The sequence below is a fragment of the Maniola jurtina genome, chromosome 27, assembly GCF_905333055.1.
Source record: "Maniola jurtina chromosome 27, ilManJurt1.1, whole genome shotgun sequence".
Classification (NCBI taxonomy): Eukaryota; Metazoa; Arthropoda; class Insecta; order Lepidoptera; family Nymphalidae; genus Maniola; species Maniola jurtina.
Window position 1 is genome coordinate 5,428,667 of NC_060055.1, and position 15,728 is coordinate 5,444,394.

Genomic DNA, 15,728 nt, shown 5'->3' on the forward strand with positions numbered 1-15,728 from the left:
GAGTATTGGTTATTATTTTTTTTATTTTTTTTTATTATTTTATATTATATATATATATATATATATAATATATATATATATATATATATATATATTTATATTATATATATATTTTATATTATATATATATATATATATATATATATATAATATAATAAAAATATTGGTTAGTATTCCATTGAAAGACGAACTACGTTTGTATGGAGCGAGTGACGGAGAGACTCCTCTTAACAACAAATTACAGATAGATTAAATACTGCAATCCATTTTTAGTCGTGCGTTGGGGGTTAAAAAGCGAGTATTTTCTATTGCATTCGATTTAAGGTTTTTATCACATTTTTCGCTAAAATATTATTATTTTTAACCAATAACATAAATAAGTAATGGATGAGCATGAAAGTAATACGTTAAATATTAGAAAATGTTATCTGGTAGTATTTTTCCTACCAATAGATATTACTTTATGCACAAAAGGATGAAAAAACTATATGAAATTGAGCCTATTTGATATGTTGTCGATTAAATTTATGTTGCCACATTGCTAACAAAAAATTGTAATTATATTTTTTATATGGCAACATTTTTGTTGAGAGAAGTTTTTGTGTCTCAACTTGTTGAAACGTATTGTTTAAATTAATGGTAATTTGTTCAGCTTATTTATCTAAAAATTAAAATTTTATTGAATCTGTCGCTACCATTCTGGAAGAAAAATTTCTACCAAAATGGTAGGTGCAGAAAAAAAATCTACAAAAATGGAAGTTTTAGGGAAATTCTTTATAATATAATTTTTTGATATGCAATCCAACGTGTACTCCACTCTTTGTGATATGCCCAGCAGATCTTGACTGGGAGAAAAGTTTCAGCGTTCCGCGTGCTATAACATCAAATCACACTCACACGGGGCAAATACTAATGGAGTTATTACACAAGAAAAACTTAGAAATTGTTGCCAAGGGAATATCTAACAAAAATCTTCGCCTTATGGATGAAACTTTAAAACTCACACAGATTTAAAGTAGGGATAAGAGAGAAAATTTCTACTAATGAAAATTTTTGGGATGAATCCTGCCACAATGATTGTTGAAATGTTAGTCAAAAGGATAAAATTGGGGAAAATTCTCACAAAAACTTAAGTTTAGAATAGGAATAAGTTTCTTAAATTTCCACCAAAATAGAAAATAATACCAAAATGGTAGATCCAGGGAAGTAAATCTACTAAAGTGGTAGTTTAAGGGGAAAAGCAAGCAATATGGTAAGTTTAGGGAAATTTAGTGCTACGAGAGTGTGGTAGCGTGTGATATCCAATCCACCGTGTGCGCCACTCTATGATATATCCCCGGTTGGCCTCGGCTTGCGCAGGAGTACCCGGCGGACACCACTCCTATGAGGTACCAGCGCCCCGCACGCTCCAGCATGAGAGGTCCTCCGCTGTCACCTTGACAGCTGTCTTTGCCTCCGCCTCGGTACCCAGCGCAGAGCATCTCGGGGTATATCACTACATTTATGCCTGGAAGAGACAAAAAAATTGATTAGCTTAAAATAACATAGACAAAGAAAGGACCTTCCTATCTCATCATATCGTTTCTAAAAGTGATTAGCTGCAAAATGTGTGTATTTATTTGTACATCAGTTTTTGAAATTTTGCTGGTGAGTGGAAGTGCACCAGGAGTCAGAGTCATGGCGGATGTAGACACTCACCATTAGCTCTGTGCCAGCGCTCGCACACTCGGTTGTCGAGCACTGGCACGTCGACGGCCTGCAGAGTCCGCGGGCGAAGCCTTGAGCCGGGGCTGAGGGCTCCCCAGCCGGCCGCCCAGCCGTACTGCCCCAGATAGTCAGATCCTCGCTCTGGTAGGCAGATTGGTGCTGGAATTTAAAAATTTATGATATAACATGGAAGCATGGTCCGAAAATGTCGATTGCCCTGAGTAAAAGAATGAACACATCTATACTAACTAATAAATAAAATTGGAGTGTCTGTCTGTAATTTCGAAATAACTACCTCATATTAAGCTCATAGGGTTATTTGAACGATACCTTAACTGAATCACACGTTTTTAAAATTTTTGTCTGTCTGTCTGTCTGTCTGTCTGTCCGTCCGTCCGTCCGTCCGTCCGTCCGTCCGTCCGTCCGTCCGTCCGTCCGTCCGTCCGTCCGTCCGTCCGTCTGTCTGTCTGTCTGTCTGTCTGTCTGTTTGAAAAGGCTAATCTTTGGAACGGCGGAACCGATTTTGACGGGATTTTCACAGACAAGTAGAGGATTGACCAGGGTGTAACATAGGCTACTTTTTTAACCGACTTTCAAAAAGGGAGTTGTGTTTTTCTACCTATGTACACCGAAATCTCTGAGATTTCTGAACCGATTTGCGTAATTTTTTTTTTAATCGATAGAAGAACTTTGCGACATTGTTTCATAAAAAATTTGGATTCCAACTCCTCAATCCTGATGCTGCAGGGGATCTGACCAATCCACGCGGGCGAAGCTGCGGGCATCAGCTAGTATTATGATAAAATCCATGAAGATTTTTTTATTTAGATACAAATTAGCCCTTGACTGCAATCTCACCTGCTGGTAAGTGATAATGCAGTCTAAGATGGAAGCGAGGTAACCTGGAAGGGGTATGGCAGTTTTTATTAAACCCCTTTTGGTTTCTACACGGCATCGTACCGGAACGCTAAATCGCTTGTCTTTGCCGGTAGGGTGGTAACTAATCACGGTCGAAGCCCACCACCAGACCAAATCAGAAATTTAGAAATAATAATATTCCAAACCCCTGAATCCAGGACCTCCCAGTCGTCAAAAATGTGAGAGTCAAGCGCGATTCAGAATTCTACTAGCGCCATCTAGTTAACAAAAGTTAAAAATAATACACGTGTATTTACCTATATGCGGCATGTAGTGGACGTTTCTGTCGAGCGTGAGCACGGCCACGTCGAAGCGGTCAGCTTGAGGCGTGAATTTGAACAGAGGATGCACCTGCAAACGAGAAATCACAACTACGTCAATTGGTAACAAACACTGAGTTTCATAGTTCTTTTATCCACGTAAATTCTACTTAATCTGCGTAAATCCACGTAATTTAAGTAAATCGGTAAAAATAATTTAGTTTGTATCGTTTTTCATACAAAAATACGGGGTATGGTCTGGAAAAATTCTGTAAGCGTGATTGAAAATCGTGTAGCGACATCTAGTTTCGTTGTAAGTTACTTTGTTGCAACATGCGATATATTAAAAATCTTTCGAATCTAGAGCTAGTTAGTGGAGAGTGGAGACACTGGACCTTATGTTATCCCACGTTATGCAGATACGTACTTTGATAGTTATAACTAGAAAGAATTACGCCACTAGTACCCCAGCGCGATACGAATATGATGTCACCGTGATCACGTGACGTCGTGATATCACTCATTATGTACGTACTCTGATAGTCCTTACGCCGTACGCCGAAGGTGTAAGCTAGTCAAATCTTTGTAACTTGGAACATGTACATGGCACTCCGTAGAGAAAACTCTGTTAGCGAAAACTCTGTTAGCGTGATTCAGGATCGTGTAGCGACATCTGTTTGTTCGTGGAAAGGTTTTTTTATCGCAGCTCCTTCCTGTATGGTTTAAAGAGTATCCTACCTACCTAGTGCTTGTATGCAAAGATCGTCACAGATGATATTATATGTACTTTGGTAGTCCTAACGCTGAAGGTGTAAGCTAGTCAAATCTTTGTAACTGGGAACTTGTACTGTGAGAGAAGTCTGTTAGCGTGATTCTAGATAGTGTAGCGACATCTGGTTTGTTCGTGGAAAGGTTTTTTACCACAGCTCCTTCAGAGCGTTCCCTAGTGCTTGTATGCGAAGATCGTCACAGATGATATACATTCTTTGATAGTCCTAACGCTGAAGGTGTAAGCTAGTCAAATCTTTGTAACTTGGAACTTGTACTATGAGAGAAGTCTGTTAGCGTGATTCAAGATAGTGTAGCGACATCTGGTTTGTTCGTGGAAAGGTTTTTTAGCACAGCTCCTTCAGAGCGTTCTCTAGTCCTTGTATGAGATGCTATACGTACTTTGATATTCCTAACGCCGAAGGTGTAAGCCGGTAGAGGCTCAGCGGCCGAGTTGATGACGTAGTCGCCCAGCGTAACGCGCACGTGGCGAGGCTGTGCGCGTGCGACGCAGTGACCCGCCGTGACCACGTGACGACGTGATATCAAAGATCCTCCACATCTGGAATGTTTGAGGACGTAATGTTATAAGATGGCCGAAGTGCGAGTCAGACCCGCGCACTGAGGGTTCCGTACTCGGGTATTTTTTCCAACATTTTGCACGATAGATCAAAAACTATTACGCATAAAGATAATTAGATCTGTTTTAGAATGTACAGGTAAAGCCCTTTCATATGATGCCCCACTTGGTATAGTTATCTTACTTTGAAAATTGAAACACATTTTTTTTTAAATGATGTGACCACAAATTCGCGGTTTTCAGATTTATTCCTGTAGTTGTGCTATAAGACCTATCTACCTGCTAAATTGCATGATTCTAGGTCAGCGGGAAGTACCCTATAGGTTTTTTTGACAAACACGACGGACGAACGGATGGACGGACGGACGGACAGACAGACATACGACAACAAAGTGATTCTATAAGGGTTCCGTTTTTCCTTTTGAGGTACGGAACCCTAATATATGGCGCCCTGACCAAGATTGTGTACAGTGTATCTAGTTCCACGTAAGCAAAGCCGTGAGACATGCAATAGTAAATTAATAAACCTGTAAAATGTTAGTTTTTTCACTCACAAAAATTACAAATGTAAATGCGTCTTTGTTTGCACATCACAGTGTCACATTTAGACTCTTAACTACTAAACCGATTTTGATGAATTTGGTTTTTCGCAATTTGTAAACTAATACGACAAAGTAGGCTTATGGCACTTTAATAGCACCAATAGCAGTATCATCCTCACAGGTTTATATAAAAACCTTTACTTGAAAGGGTCCAGTTTGAGAAATTAGCTCTAGTATCGGCTATAACTCACAAATTAGTCGATACTAGAGCTAATTTCTTAAACTTAATTAGAATGCCATAAGTCTACTTTGTCTTATTACTTTACAAATTGCGGAAAATCAAATGAAATTTGAATTTCACGGGCAGACTCGTCGCTTGCCCCTTAACACCTAAGCAATAAGTCTAAAGGCTAATTTTATATAAGGTCAACCTAATATTTTTGTTTTTATTTTTCGGGCCGCTTTTGAAGTAGGTACTTATTACAAATCCTGTTAAAGCTAAGTACGAGTAAACCATAAAAACAATTGGGCATTACAAAGAATTCTTACATGCAAGCGTGCGTTGCACAAATATAATCTAGGCTACCAGTTAGCATATAATAGGCATTGCTGTGTGTGGTGTAATAGAAAATTGTCTCGTTATTGTTATATGTGTAATAATCTTACAATGAGCCGCAATAGCTCAACGGTTAAGAGGGGTCTCTCCGTCACTCGCTCCATACAAACGTAGTTCGTCTCTCATAGGAATACTAACCAATCATACTCAATGGAATTTCGTAGAAACGTTCCAGGAACTATGCCTGTGGTTTTCCAGATTTCCGTTAAAATATTCGGTTTCAAATTTACGCGGTCTTAAAAATTCACATACAAATATTGGAGCCCCTGTAATTTTAAAACTACATATTTTTAGAAAAATCTAAAACACCACAGACACAGATATTAATTTCTAGAATATGTCTGCAAAATTTCATGGACTTTGCTTGCTTAATATTCAAATGAAATTGGGGCTACGATTGTATGGATGGAGAGAGCCCTGAGGACATGACTGAATTTCGAAAAATCGGCGTTTCAAACCCCACGCGTTACACTATTGTCGTACCTACCCCTAGTACAAGCTTTACGCTTAGTAGGAGGGGAAAGGGGAATATTAGTCTCTAGTCATGATTAACATGGTTAATGAGAGAAAAAAACACTTTTAAGATAGGTAACTATACCAAGTGGGATGTCATATGAAAGGGCTTTACCTGTATATTTTAAAACAGATTTTTATTTATTTTTATGCATGATAGTTTTTGATTTATCGTGCAAAATGTCGGAAAATTACCCGAGTACGGAACCCTCAGTGCGTGTCTTCGAGTTTTCATGAATTCATTTTGCGCGATCAGCTGATTGTAGGGTTGTCACATTGGAGTTATAAACAAATTATTAAATCCTATTATCTTCCACGGTTACCACGCTACGAGACTCATTATTTTTTTGGTCTACACGTCGCGTCGGTCCTAACTCCTAACCTTAGCTTACTTATTTACAAAGTAAAAGTAACACTTAACAAAATAAAGCCATGCAAGTTCTAAAAGTCTCCACTCTATATATAAGGTTTGTGATGCGCCTAAGAAAACAAAGTACAATTTTATATATTTACAAAGTAAAGAGAACAATACTTTACAAAATAAAGTCATGCAAGTTTAGATTTAGGTACATTTATATTATTTACAAGCTTTATCGAAATAATAAAAGAATTTTCATGAAGAGGAATGTGCGAAAGTGTCTACTGAAGTCCGAAACACTATATTATTATCTAGATAGGAACCCACTTAAAAAAAGTAAGAATTGTTTTTTTTATAAAGAAGAATAAATTTTATTTATTTCACATAAATACTTATTATTCTGTAAAGTTAAGCCAGAATGTAATAAGATGAGTTTTTGCTACTTCCATGGAAAAAACTTATGGACTTAATAAAAAAGAGAAGTACTTCTAATGTTATGTAATGTAATGCACTATTTCTTTTTTGTTCTATAATTCTGTGAATAAAAAAATTGTTTGTAGTTTTTCAATGTTTTTATTTTGAGATAGTTAGAATAAAGAGAAGAAAGTATAGACACAGCTGAAATAAACATTGATGCAAAAATACATTTAAATAGAGTAAACCATAGCCAAAAAGAATTTTGGTATCAAATTACTACCAAAACCGATAATAGTTGCCAGCGTCTGTACACTAATTACTATCAATTACTAATTACAATACCATAGAGTTACCTACTCTACGAATTTGTTATAATCTACACCGTGCTACATCTGTCTCTTTCGCACATTTACCTCTCTATCCAACACTGCTTCCAACCGATAAGCTCGAAAATGGACATAAGCATGTTGCATCTGTAAAGTTAATATATTAATTTCAATATTAGTTGTGTTAAGATTGGAGTTTTCCACCAAAATAATAGGATTTTTGTGAATAATGCCCCAACATTGGTATCAAATGAAAGGTTTTATTGTGTAGATTCCGAAAAAAGTAAAACAAATGAAAAATTATGCATAGATGAACTATCTGTGTCATCTGTGGAATTTTTGGAATTTTTATTTTTTGATCTAGGTATACCTCAATTTATTTCTTATAAGCATTTCAATATTTAAAAAAAATCCTACTAATTTGGCCGAAAAATTTAAACAACGCATACTCAGCTACTTGCTGTATTTAAGCCAATTTAATTCAAAAAATGTATTATTTATAGAAATAATTGTAAAAGTTAAGATTGTAATTTCATATCATAAAATATGTAGTTATTTCAATAAAATTTATAACTGAACATAATAATGTTATGCGTTGTTTAATAAAATATTAGTAAATAACTTTGAATAAAAATATTAAACTGCTGAGATATAATCTATAGTAATGTGTAAAAATAAATAATAAATATTAGAATATTAGTTTTTGTGTCATAATTAGTGTATTATTATGTATTAGGAATTAAAAAGTCGTGGTGTTTATAATAATATACTAGGCATAATATAATTACGTCTACATACAGCCTTTCAAATATACTATACACTAAATGTATTTATACAACCACTTTTGGTGACAGTGATGGTGATATCTTGGAAGAAGGACCTTTTAAGGGCAAGGGCATAGTGAGCTTTTTCAAGGAGGGGGCATGTTGTGTTTAGCTATTAAGAGGGGTCTCTCCGTCACTCGCTTCATACAAATGTAGTTCCAATTTCATTTGAATATTAAGCAACCAAAGTCCATGAAATTTTGCAGACATATTCTAGAAACTAATATCTATGTCTGTGGTTTTCCAGATTTCTGTTAATATATTCGGTTTCAAAGTTACGCGGTCTTAAAAATTCACATACAAATCTTTGAGCCCCTGTCATTTTAAAACTATATATTTTTAGAAAAATCTAAAACACCACAGACACAGATATTAGTTTCTAGAATATGTCTGCAAAATTTTATTGACTTCGGTTGCTTAATATTCAAATGAAATTGGAACTACATTTGTATGAAGCGACTGACGGAGAGACCCCTCTTAAGGGCGGGGGCATAATGAGCTTTTTAAACTACACTCGGTACCTGGAGTAGCCGATCCCAATATAGGAATGCCAGGGAAAGGTATAGAAGCCCGCATTATCAACTCACACTAAATAGGCGAGTGCAGCTTTTTAGGCACTTAAGGCTTTTCTGATATGATTACCATTTGCGGTTCGCGATAAAGAAAGTCCGATATCTTGGAAGAAGTTCCTTTTGAGGCGGGGGCATGTTTAACTTTTTTTAAGGCGGGGCATGTTGTGTCTATGTAAATACACTAGGTATATAACCTGGAGGAGCCGATCCTGATGTAGGCTTGCCAGGGAAAGGTGCCGAAGCCTGCGTCGTCTCCACCCACTATTCTGCGCTGGGCGGTCTGCTTGCCCACGGCCACGCCGCAACCTGCAAAAACACAAAATTGATTATCAAACGGCTTTAAAATAAAGTAAACCTACTAATTTTTAGGGTTCCGTACTTGTTAAGTGTTCTTAGTAGACTTGCAACGAATAGTATATTCGGCAGTATACCGAATACCGAATATTCGGCGAGGCCCCTGACCGAATAGCCGAATATTCGGCAAAAGTATTCGGCTGGATTTTTTTATTAAATTGGATTAAATTATGTACCTGATTTATGTACCAATGACTACTTAATAAATGATTATAAAAGAAATGAGAACCTTACCCTTCTAAATTTTGATTACCACAATAATTATTCAAATACATAGAATCCTCCATTTTTCCAATTCAGAAGATGATTATGTACCTGTGTTATGCACCAATGACTACTTAAATGATTATAACAGAAATAAAAATATGAATATATACGTAATCAATCGATTTTAATTTTTCATTTTACCAATTATTTCTCTATGACAAAATATATTATTTAAGTATTCGGTATTCGGCCGAATAATATGTAGATATTCGGTATCCGGCCGAATATAATAAAACCAGCCGAATAGGCCGAATACCGAATAGTAACCGAATATTCGTTGCAAGTCTAGTTCTTAGCTATAATCCAAGTAAATCGGTTCAGCCGTTTGAAAGTTATCAGCTCTTTTCTAGTTACTGTAACCTTCACTTGTTATAAATTTTTAATTTACACTTGTACGATATTTAAAATGGTTAGCTGCCCTGCAATCTTTCGTACGATAATTGAATTTTCTAATTGAAAGTGCGCGAATCTGACTCGCACTTGGCCGGTTTTTTTGTAACATTTTAGAAAAACAAGATAAAGTTGAAAACTAAAACCCGACTGCGATCGTCTTAATAAACGCTAAATATTATAAGTAAAATTGTTTTTCTGTCGCTTGGTATATTTTAATGTTTATAAACTCAGAATTTTCCCTCTTTCATTTGACACCCCACTCGATACAATAGCAAAAAAAAATTTTGGAGACCCCCACTTTTTTCATGTAACATATGTTATGTCAATTTTTTTGGTATAAAATATAGCCTATGTCACCCGGACCTTTACGACGACGAATCGATTGACACCTCAATCCTCATTCATCAAAATCGGCCCAGTAGTTTAGACGCTACGGTGGAAGACAGAATCTGGATACCAACATACACATATACACACACGCATACATACAAACATACATACATAGACCGCTAAAATCATAACCCTTCCTTTTGGCTTAGCCGCAGTCGGGTAAAAAAGGTAGAGAAGAGTACCTTGTAGAGTTTCTTTCTTTTCCTTTGCTTTAATCCTCAGTTTTGGTGCTCGTATGTCATAATGTTTTACAGCACTAATGTTCATTGGGAGAATTAAATATACAACTAACACCAAATAACACTTTATAATCATTTTGATTTATATAATTTTCATTATAACGCTGTATTCTACGGAACTGTTAATTTACACTTATCCACAACCAAAAAAAATATAATAAAAAAATACTTTCAATTAAAAACTTTTCTGTCTGTCTGTCTGTCTTTCTGTCTGTCTAGGAATAAATCCGAAACCGTGAATTTGTGGTTATATCATACAAAAAAAATATTAAAATGTTGTGACGAAAAAATTATTTCACTAAATCATATATAGATGGCGCAGATCGTTATTAACTTGCAGATTTCTAGATAAAGGTGTTAGGTATATCTTGTACGGACGGTACGGAACCCTTCGGAGCGAATCTGACTCACATTTGACCTGTTTTCTTATAGATACTTAGTTCAAACGCTTAATTCCTTGTTAAGTTTTTTCATGAAATTGTTCAAATACTTAATTTTGCAACACTATTCGTCAATTTCACACCCATTCAAACCTGATAAACTATTTTTTGGCTTAAACTCTAACTTTTGTCCGATTTAAAAAATATTTCACTTGTGTTATCATAACTGGATTATACTGACACATAGGTATTATTACATTTACAAATAGGTTGAAGTTCCTAGTTGATTTTTTTTGGTTTAACTCTAACTTTTGTCTAATTTAAAAATTATTTCACTTGTGTTATAATAATTGGATTATACTGACACATATTATACATTTACAAATAGGTTGAAGTTCCTAGTTGTTTTTTTTTGGTTTAACTCTAACTTTTGTCCGATTAATTCCGGAAAATTATTTCACTTGTGTGATAATAAGTGGATTATACTGACACATATTATACATTTACAAATAGGTTGAAGTTCCTAGTTGTTGTTTTTTGGTTTAACTCTAACTTTTGTCCGATTAATTCCGGAAAATTATTTCACTTGTGTGATAATAAGTGGATTATACTGACACGTTATTATTTACAAATAGGTTGAAGTTCATAGTTGATTTTTTTGGTTTAACTCTAACTTTTGTCCGATTAATTCCGGAAAATTATTTCACTTGTGTGATAATATGTGGATTATACTGGATAATCCTTATTTCACGTCCGTTTCACGAATAAAATAAAACAGCACTGAATATAATATTGAAACTGTAATCAGTAATTACATAACATTTGTGCGTAAGTTAAAGGAAACATGTTATAGTGTACATATTACTCAATGCATTTCGGCTTGCATTACGGAAGTATGATAACCAGTTTTTCTGTTAGCATATTTTATTACTGGTTATGCAGGCGATCGGTTGTAAGTCGGTTAAATGGTTGAAAGTATAACACAGCAGTGATGGCCTATTGCTTAAGAGGCGTCTCACCGTCACTCGCTCCATACAAACGTAGTTCGTCTCTCATTTGAATACTAAACCAGTCATACTCAATGGAATTTTGTAGAAACGGTCCGGGAACTAATATCTATGTCTGTGGTTTTCCAGATTTCTGTTAAAATATTCGGTTTCAAAGTTATGCGGTCTTAAAAATTCATATACAAATCTTTGAGCCCCTGTAATTTTAAAACTACATAGTTTTAGAGAAATCTAAAACACCACAGGCACAGACATTAGTTTCTAGAATATGTCAGCAAAATTTCATGGCCTTTGGTTGCTTAATATTCAAATGAAATTGGGACTACGATTGTATGGAGTAAGTGACCATCAAAATTTCTCTCTTACGTTCCGCCGCTTCCTTTGCGGACAAAAAATCTTCATCAAAATAAGGCAGTGGTTATTTTTTAAGGTCTCATATATTTTAAGGTCACTTAAATTTTAATAATAATAATCTCTATTACAGATATTACATCCATTTTGTTAGTAATACAAACAATTGCTTACGACTATGTTAATAACTAGGTTGTTTATTTATTATATTATATTTTAATTGACTAGATACCCACCCATGAGACACTAAGAGTGCATGTGCAAACCAACCCAGTGTCTCATAAATGGATTATCTAGTTTTTCAGACAATGTCTTCAGAATACCGTTAGAACTACCGCGGATTCTTCTCATCACTGATGCTGCTCTTTTTAACCCCCGACCAAAAAAGAGGGGTGTTATAAGTTTGACGTATGTATCTGTGTATCTGTCTGTGGCATCGTAGCTCCTAAACTAATGAACCGATTTTAATTTAGTTTTTTTTGTTTGAAAGGTGGCTTGATCGAGAGTGTTCTTAGCCATAATTCAAGAAAATCGGTTCAGCCGTTTGAAAGTTATCAGCTCTTTTCTAGCTGTTACCTACTGTAACCTTCACTTGTCGGGGGTGTTATAAATTTTTAATGTACACTTGTCTCATAATTTTAAGGTACTTATTCTTAAATTCCAAGATGGTTCCTAAATTCTAAGACAGGTTATTAATTTTACGATCTTTTTAACTTCGTTTGGTGTTGTGGTGATTGTACATTCACGTTTTTAGACAAAAACTTGCATAACATCTAACAGTAGGTAAATCTAATAGCTACGATTCGCTCCGGCCTCTAAAATGCAAGTTCGACTGTTTGTTTCCTACTTTCTACGGTCAATTGCATGTTAAAGGTAAATAATAAAATATGATTAACTATAATCGATTTGATTTTGGGTCATACTTTTGTATCATGTGATATCCACATTAACAAGGCTCTCTCCGTCACTTACTCCATACAATCGTAGTTCCAATTTCATTTGAATATTAAGCAACCAAAGTCCATGAAATTTTGCAGACACATTCTAGAAACTAATGTCTGTGCCTGTGTTGTTTTAGATTTTTCTAAAAATATGTAGTTTTAAAATTACAGGGGCTCAAAGATTTGTATGTGAATTTTTAAGACCGCGTAACTTAAAATAAAAAAAAGTAATTTCGAGTAACCAAGACTCATTATAAGTCATTTACACGAAAATATTAAACGAAATCAAAACAATTTTTTCAGGAACAACTGATAGTTTTTAGTAAAAAAACAAAAAAAAATGCAGCAACGCATTAGTTCAATCTGCATTCCGAACCGGTGCGTGGCATGGTAGAGTCTTGACTTATTGTAACTAGTACAAGCTGACCTATCCGTTCTTCGGGCGTGGCTAGTTACCAGCCTACCGGCAAAGCCGTGCCGCCAAGCGTATAAGCGTTCCGGTACGATGCCGTGTAGAAACCAAAGGAGTATGGGTTTAATGAAAACTGCCATACCCCTTCCAGGTTAGCCCGCTTCCATCTTAGACTGCATTACCACTTACCACCAGGTGAGATTGCTGTCAAGCGCTACCCCTCTCTTTCCCCTGGTGAAGGGGTGAGCGCTATGGTCGTATAAGTGCTTGGTCCTCAGAATAAGGAGGCTACTTTGTATGCCAAGTGTGGATTGGCAGACAGAGTCGAGAACAATATGAAAAAAAAAAACCGGGCAAGTGCGAGTCGGACTTGCGCACAAAGGGTTCCGTACTATCCTACAAAATAAACCAACACCTTTATGTAGATCTCTGCAAGTTAATAACAGTCTGCGCCATCTATATGTGATTTAGTGAATTAAATTTTTCGTGTACATTTCAATGAAAGAAGAGAAAATTCAGAGTTCATAAATATAAATGTACTACAACATTAAAATATACCAAGCGACAGAAAAAAAATTAACTATAATAATTTCAGGGTTTATTAAGACGATCGCAGTCGGGTTTTAGTTTTCAACTTTATCTTGTAAGTAAAATAGATTGAAATTAGGTGTATCTGGTAGTTGACTTTTAATTAAAGCGAGCTCATAATTACTTACAAGGAAGGTGAAAGATGCAAACTTGAACTTTCTCGGTTTGCGGTTCCCGCGGTTAACTTATAGCACGAGGTAAGTGACGGAAGAAAGCGAATATTTATAGGTTATAATAATATGACTGTTAATCCAAATATATACATATTACTAAACTAGCGACCCGCCCCGGCTTCGCACGGGTGGACATTACCACGAAAAATCCTATCTATTTTCCGGGATATAATATAAGTGACCTTTAAACCGATTTAAGTATAAGTAGTTTTGACTATACGGATTCGGAAGAATCCCTCTAAGTAATGGTAAAAGAAGTTTTGAAATCGGTCCAGTAGTTTTTGAGCCTATTCAATACAAACATACAAAAATACAAAGGTTTCCTCTTTATAATATTAGTATAGATGATGCCCGCGACTTTGCCCGCTTTTTAAAGAATCCTGTAAGAACTCATTAATTTTCCCGAATAAAAAGTGTGTAATGTGTTAATCCAGGGAATAATCTATCCATTTTTCAGCCAAATCCGTCCAGTAGTTTTTACGTAAAGGAGTAACAAACATACACACATACATACACATAAACTTTCGCCTCTAAAATATTAGTTATACATGGCTTGCATCCTAGAGAGGGACATAAATAACTTTTTATCCCGGATAATCAGATTTCAAATGTAATTTTAAAAAACTTAAGAGGGGTCTCTCCGTCACTCGCTTCATACAAACGTAGTTCCAATTTCATTTGAATATTAAGCAACCAAGGTCCATGAAATTTTGCAGACATATTCTAGAAACTAATATCTATCTATGTCTGTGGTTTTCCAGATTTCTGTTAAAATATTCGGTTTCAAAGTTACGTGGTCTTAAAAATTTACATACAAATCTTTGAGCCCCTGTAATTTTGAAACTACATATTTTTAGAAAAATCTAAAACACCACAGACACAGATATTAGTTTCTAAAATATGTCTGCAAAATTTCATGGACTTTGGTTGCTTAATATTCAAATGAAATTGGAACTACGATTGTATGAAGCGAGCGACGGAGAGAGCCCTGTTAAATCCACGTGAACCTAGGTGCGTAGGTATCATGTAATAAATAAATAAAAGTAATTTCGAGTAACCAAGACTCATTATAAGTTATTTACACGAAAATATTAAACGTAAGCAAAACAATTTTTTCAGGAACAACTGATAGTTTTTAGTAAAAAAACAAAAAAAAATGCAGCAACGCATTAGTTCAATCTGCATTCCGAACCGGTGCGTGGCATGGTAGAGTCTTGACTTATTGTAACTAGTACAAGCTGACCTATCCGTTCTTCGGGCGTGGCTAGTTACCAGCCTACCGGCAAAGCCGTGCCGCCAAGCGTATAAGCGTTCCGGTACGATGCCGTGTAGAAACTAAAGGAGTCATGGGTTTAATGAAAACTGCCATACCCCTTCCAGGTTAGCCCGCTTCCATCTTAGACTGCATTACCACTTACCACCAGGTGAGATTGCTGTCAAGCGCTATCTTGTATCACATCACACTTCACATTTCACACTAATATTATAAAGGCGAAAGTTTGTGAGTATGTGTGTGTGTATGTGTGTGTGTGTGTGTGTGTATGTTTGTTACTCCTTCACGCAAAAACTACTGAACGGATTGAGCTGAAATTTAGAATGGCGATAGATTATACCCTGGATAAGCACCTAGGCTACTTTTTATCGCGGAAAATCAAAGAGTTCCCACGGGATTTTTAAAAAACCTTCATCCATGCGAATGAAGTCGCAGGCATCAGCTAGTATCTGAATAAAGGTGCAGTTTCCTGTAGTAGCAGTATTCCTAATAATTCAAGGTTCAGGAAAGGTAAATAGGTGGTTTCAGTGTAGGTAATATTATCTTCGACATACACAAA

At 35.6% G+C, this 15,728-nt stretch overlaps 1 protein-coding gene across 2 annotated transcripts in view; it reads right to left on the bottom strand.

Moving 5' to 3' along the window:
* Positions 1-1,258: 1,258 nt before the first annotated feature.
* LOC123879208 (serine proteinase stubble-like) overlaps positions 1,259-15,728 on the bottom strand; it is a 51,677-nt gene continuing 37,207 nt past the window's right edge. The window contains exons 1-6 of one of the 2 annotated variants that reach the window (XM_045926815.1): positions 9,988-10,166; positions 8,596-8,707; positions 4,056-4,215; positions 2,883-2,976; positions 1,699-1,866; positions 1,259-1,507 (exon numbers count right to left, since the gene is read on the bottom strand). In XM_045926815.1, coding sequence (XP_045782771.1) covers positions 1,275-1,507; positions 1,699-1,866; positions 2,883-2,976; positions 4,056-4,215; positions 8,596-8,707; positions 9,988-10,120 — 900 coding nt within the window. In that variant the 5' untranslated portion in view covers positions 10,121-10,166 and the 3' untranslated portion in view covers positions 1,259-1,274. Of the gene's footprint in view, positions 1,508-1,698; positions 1,867-2,882; positions 2,977-4,055; positions 4,216-8,595; positions 8,708-9,987; positions 10,167-15,728 lie in introns of those variants that run through there. The other variant, XM_045926814.1, reaches the window with a different exon arrangement.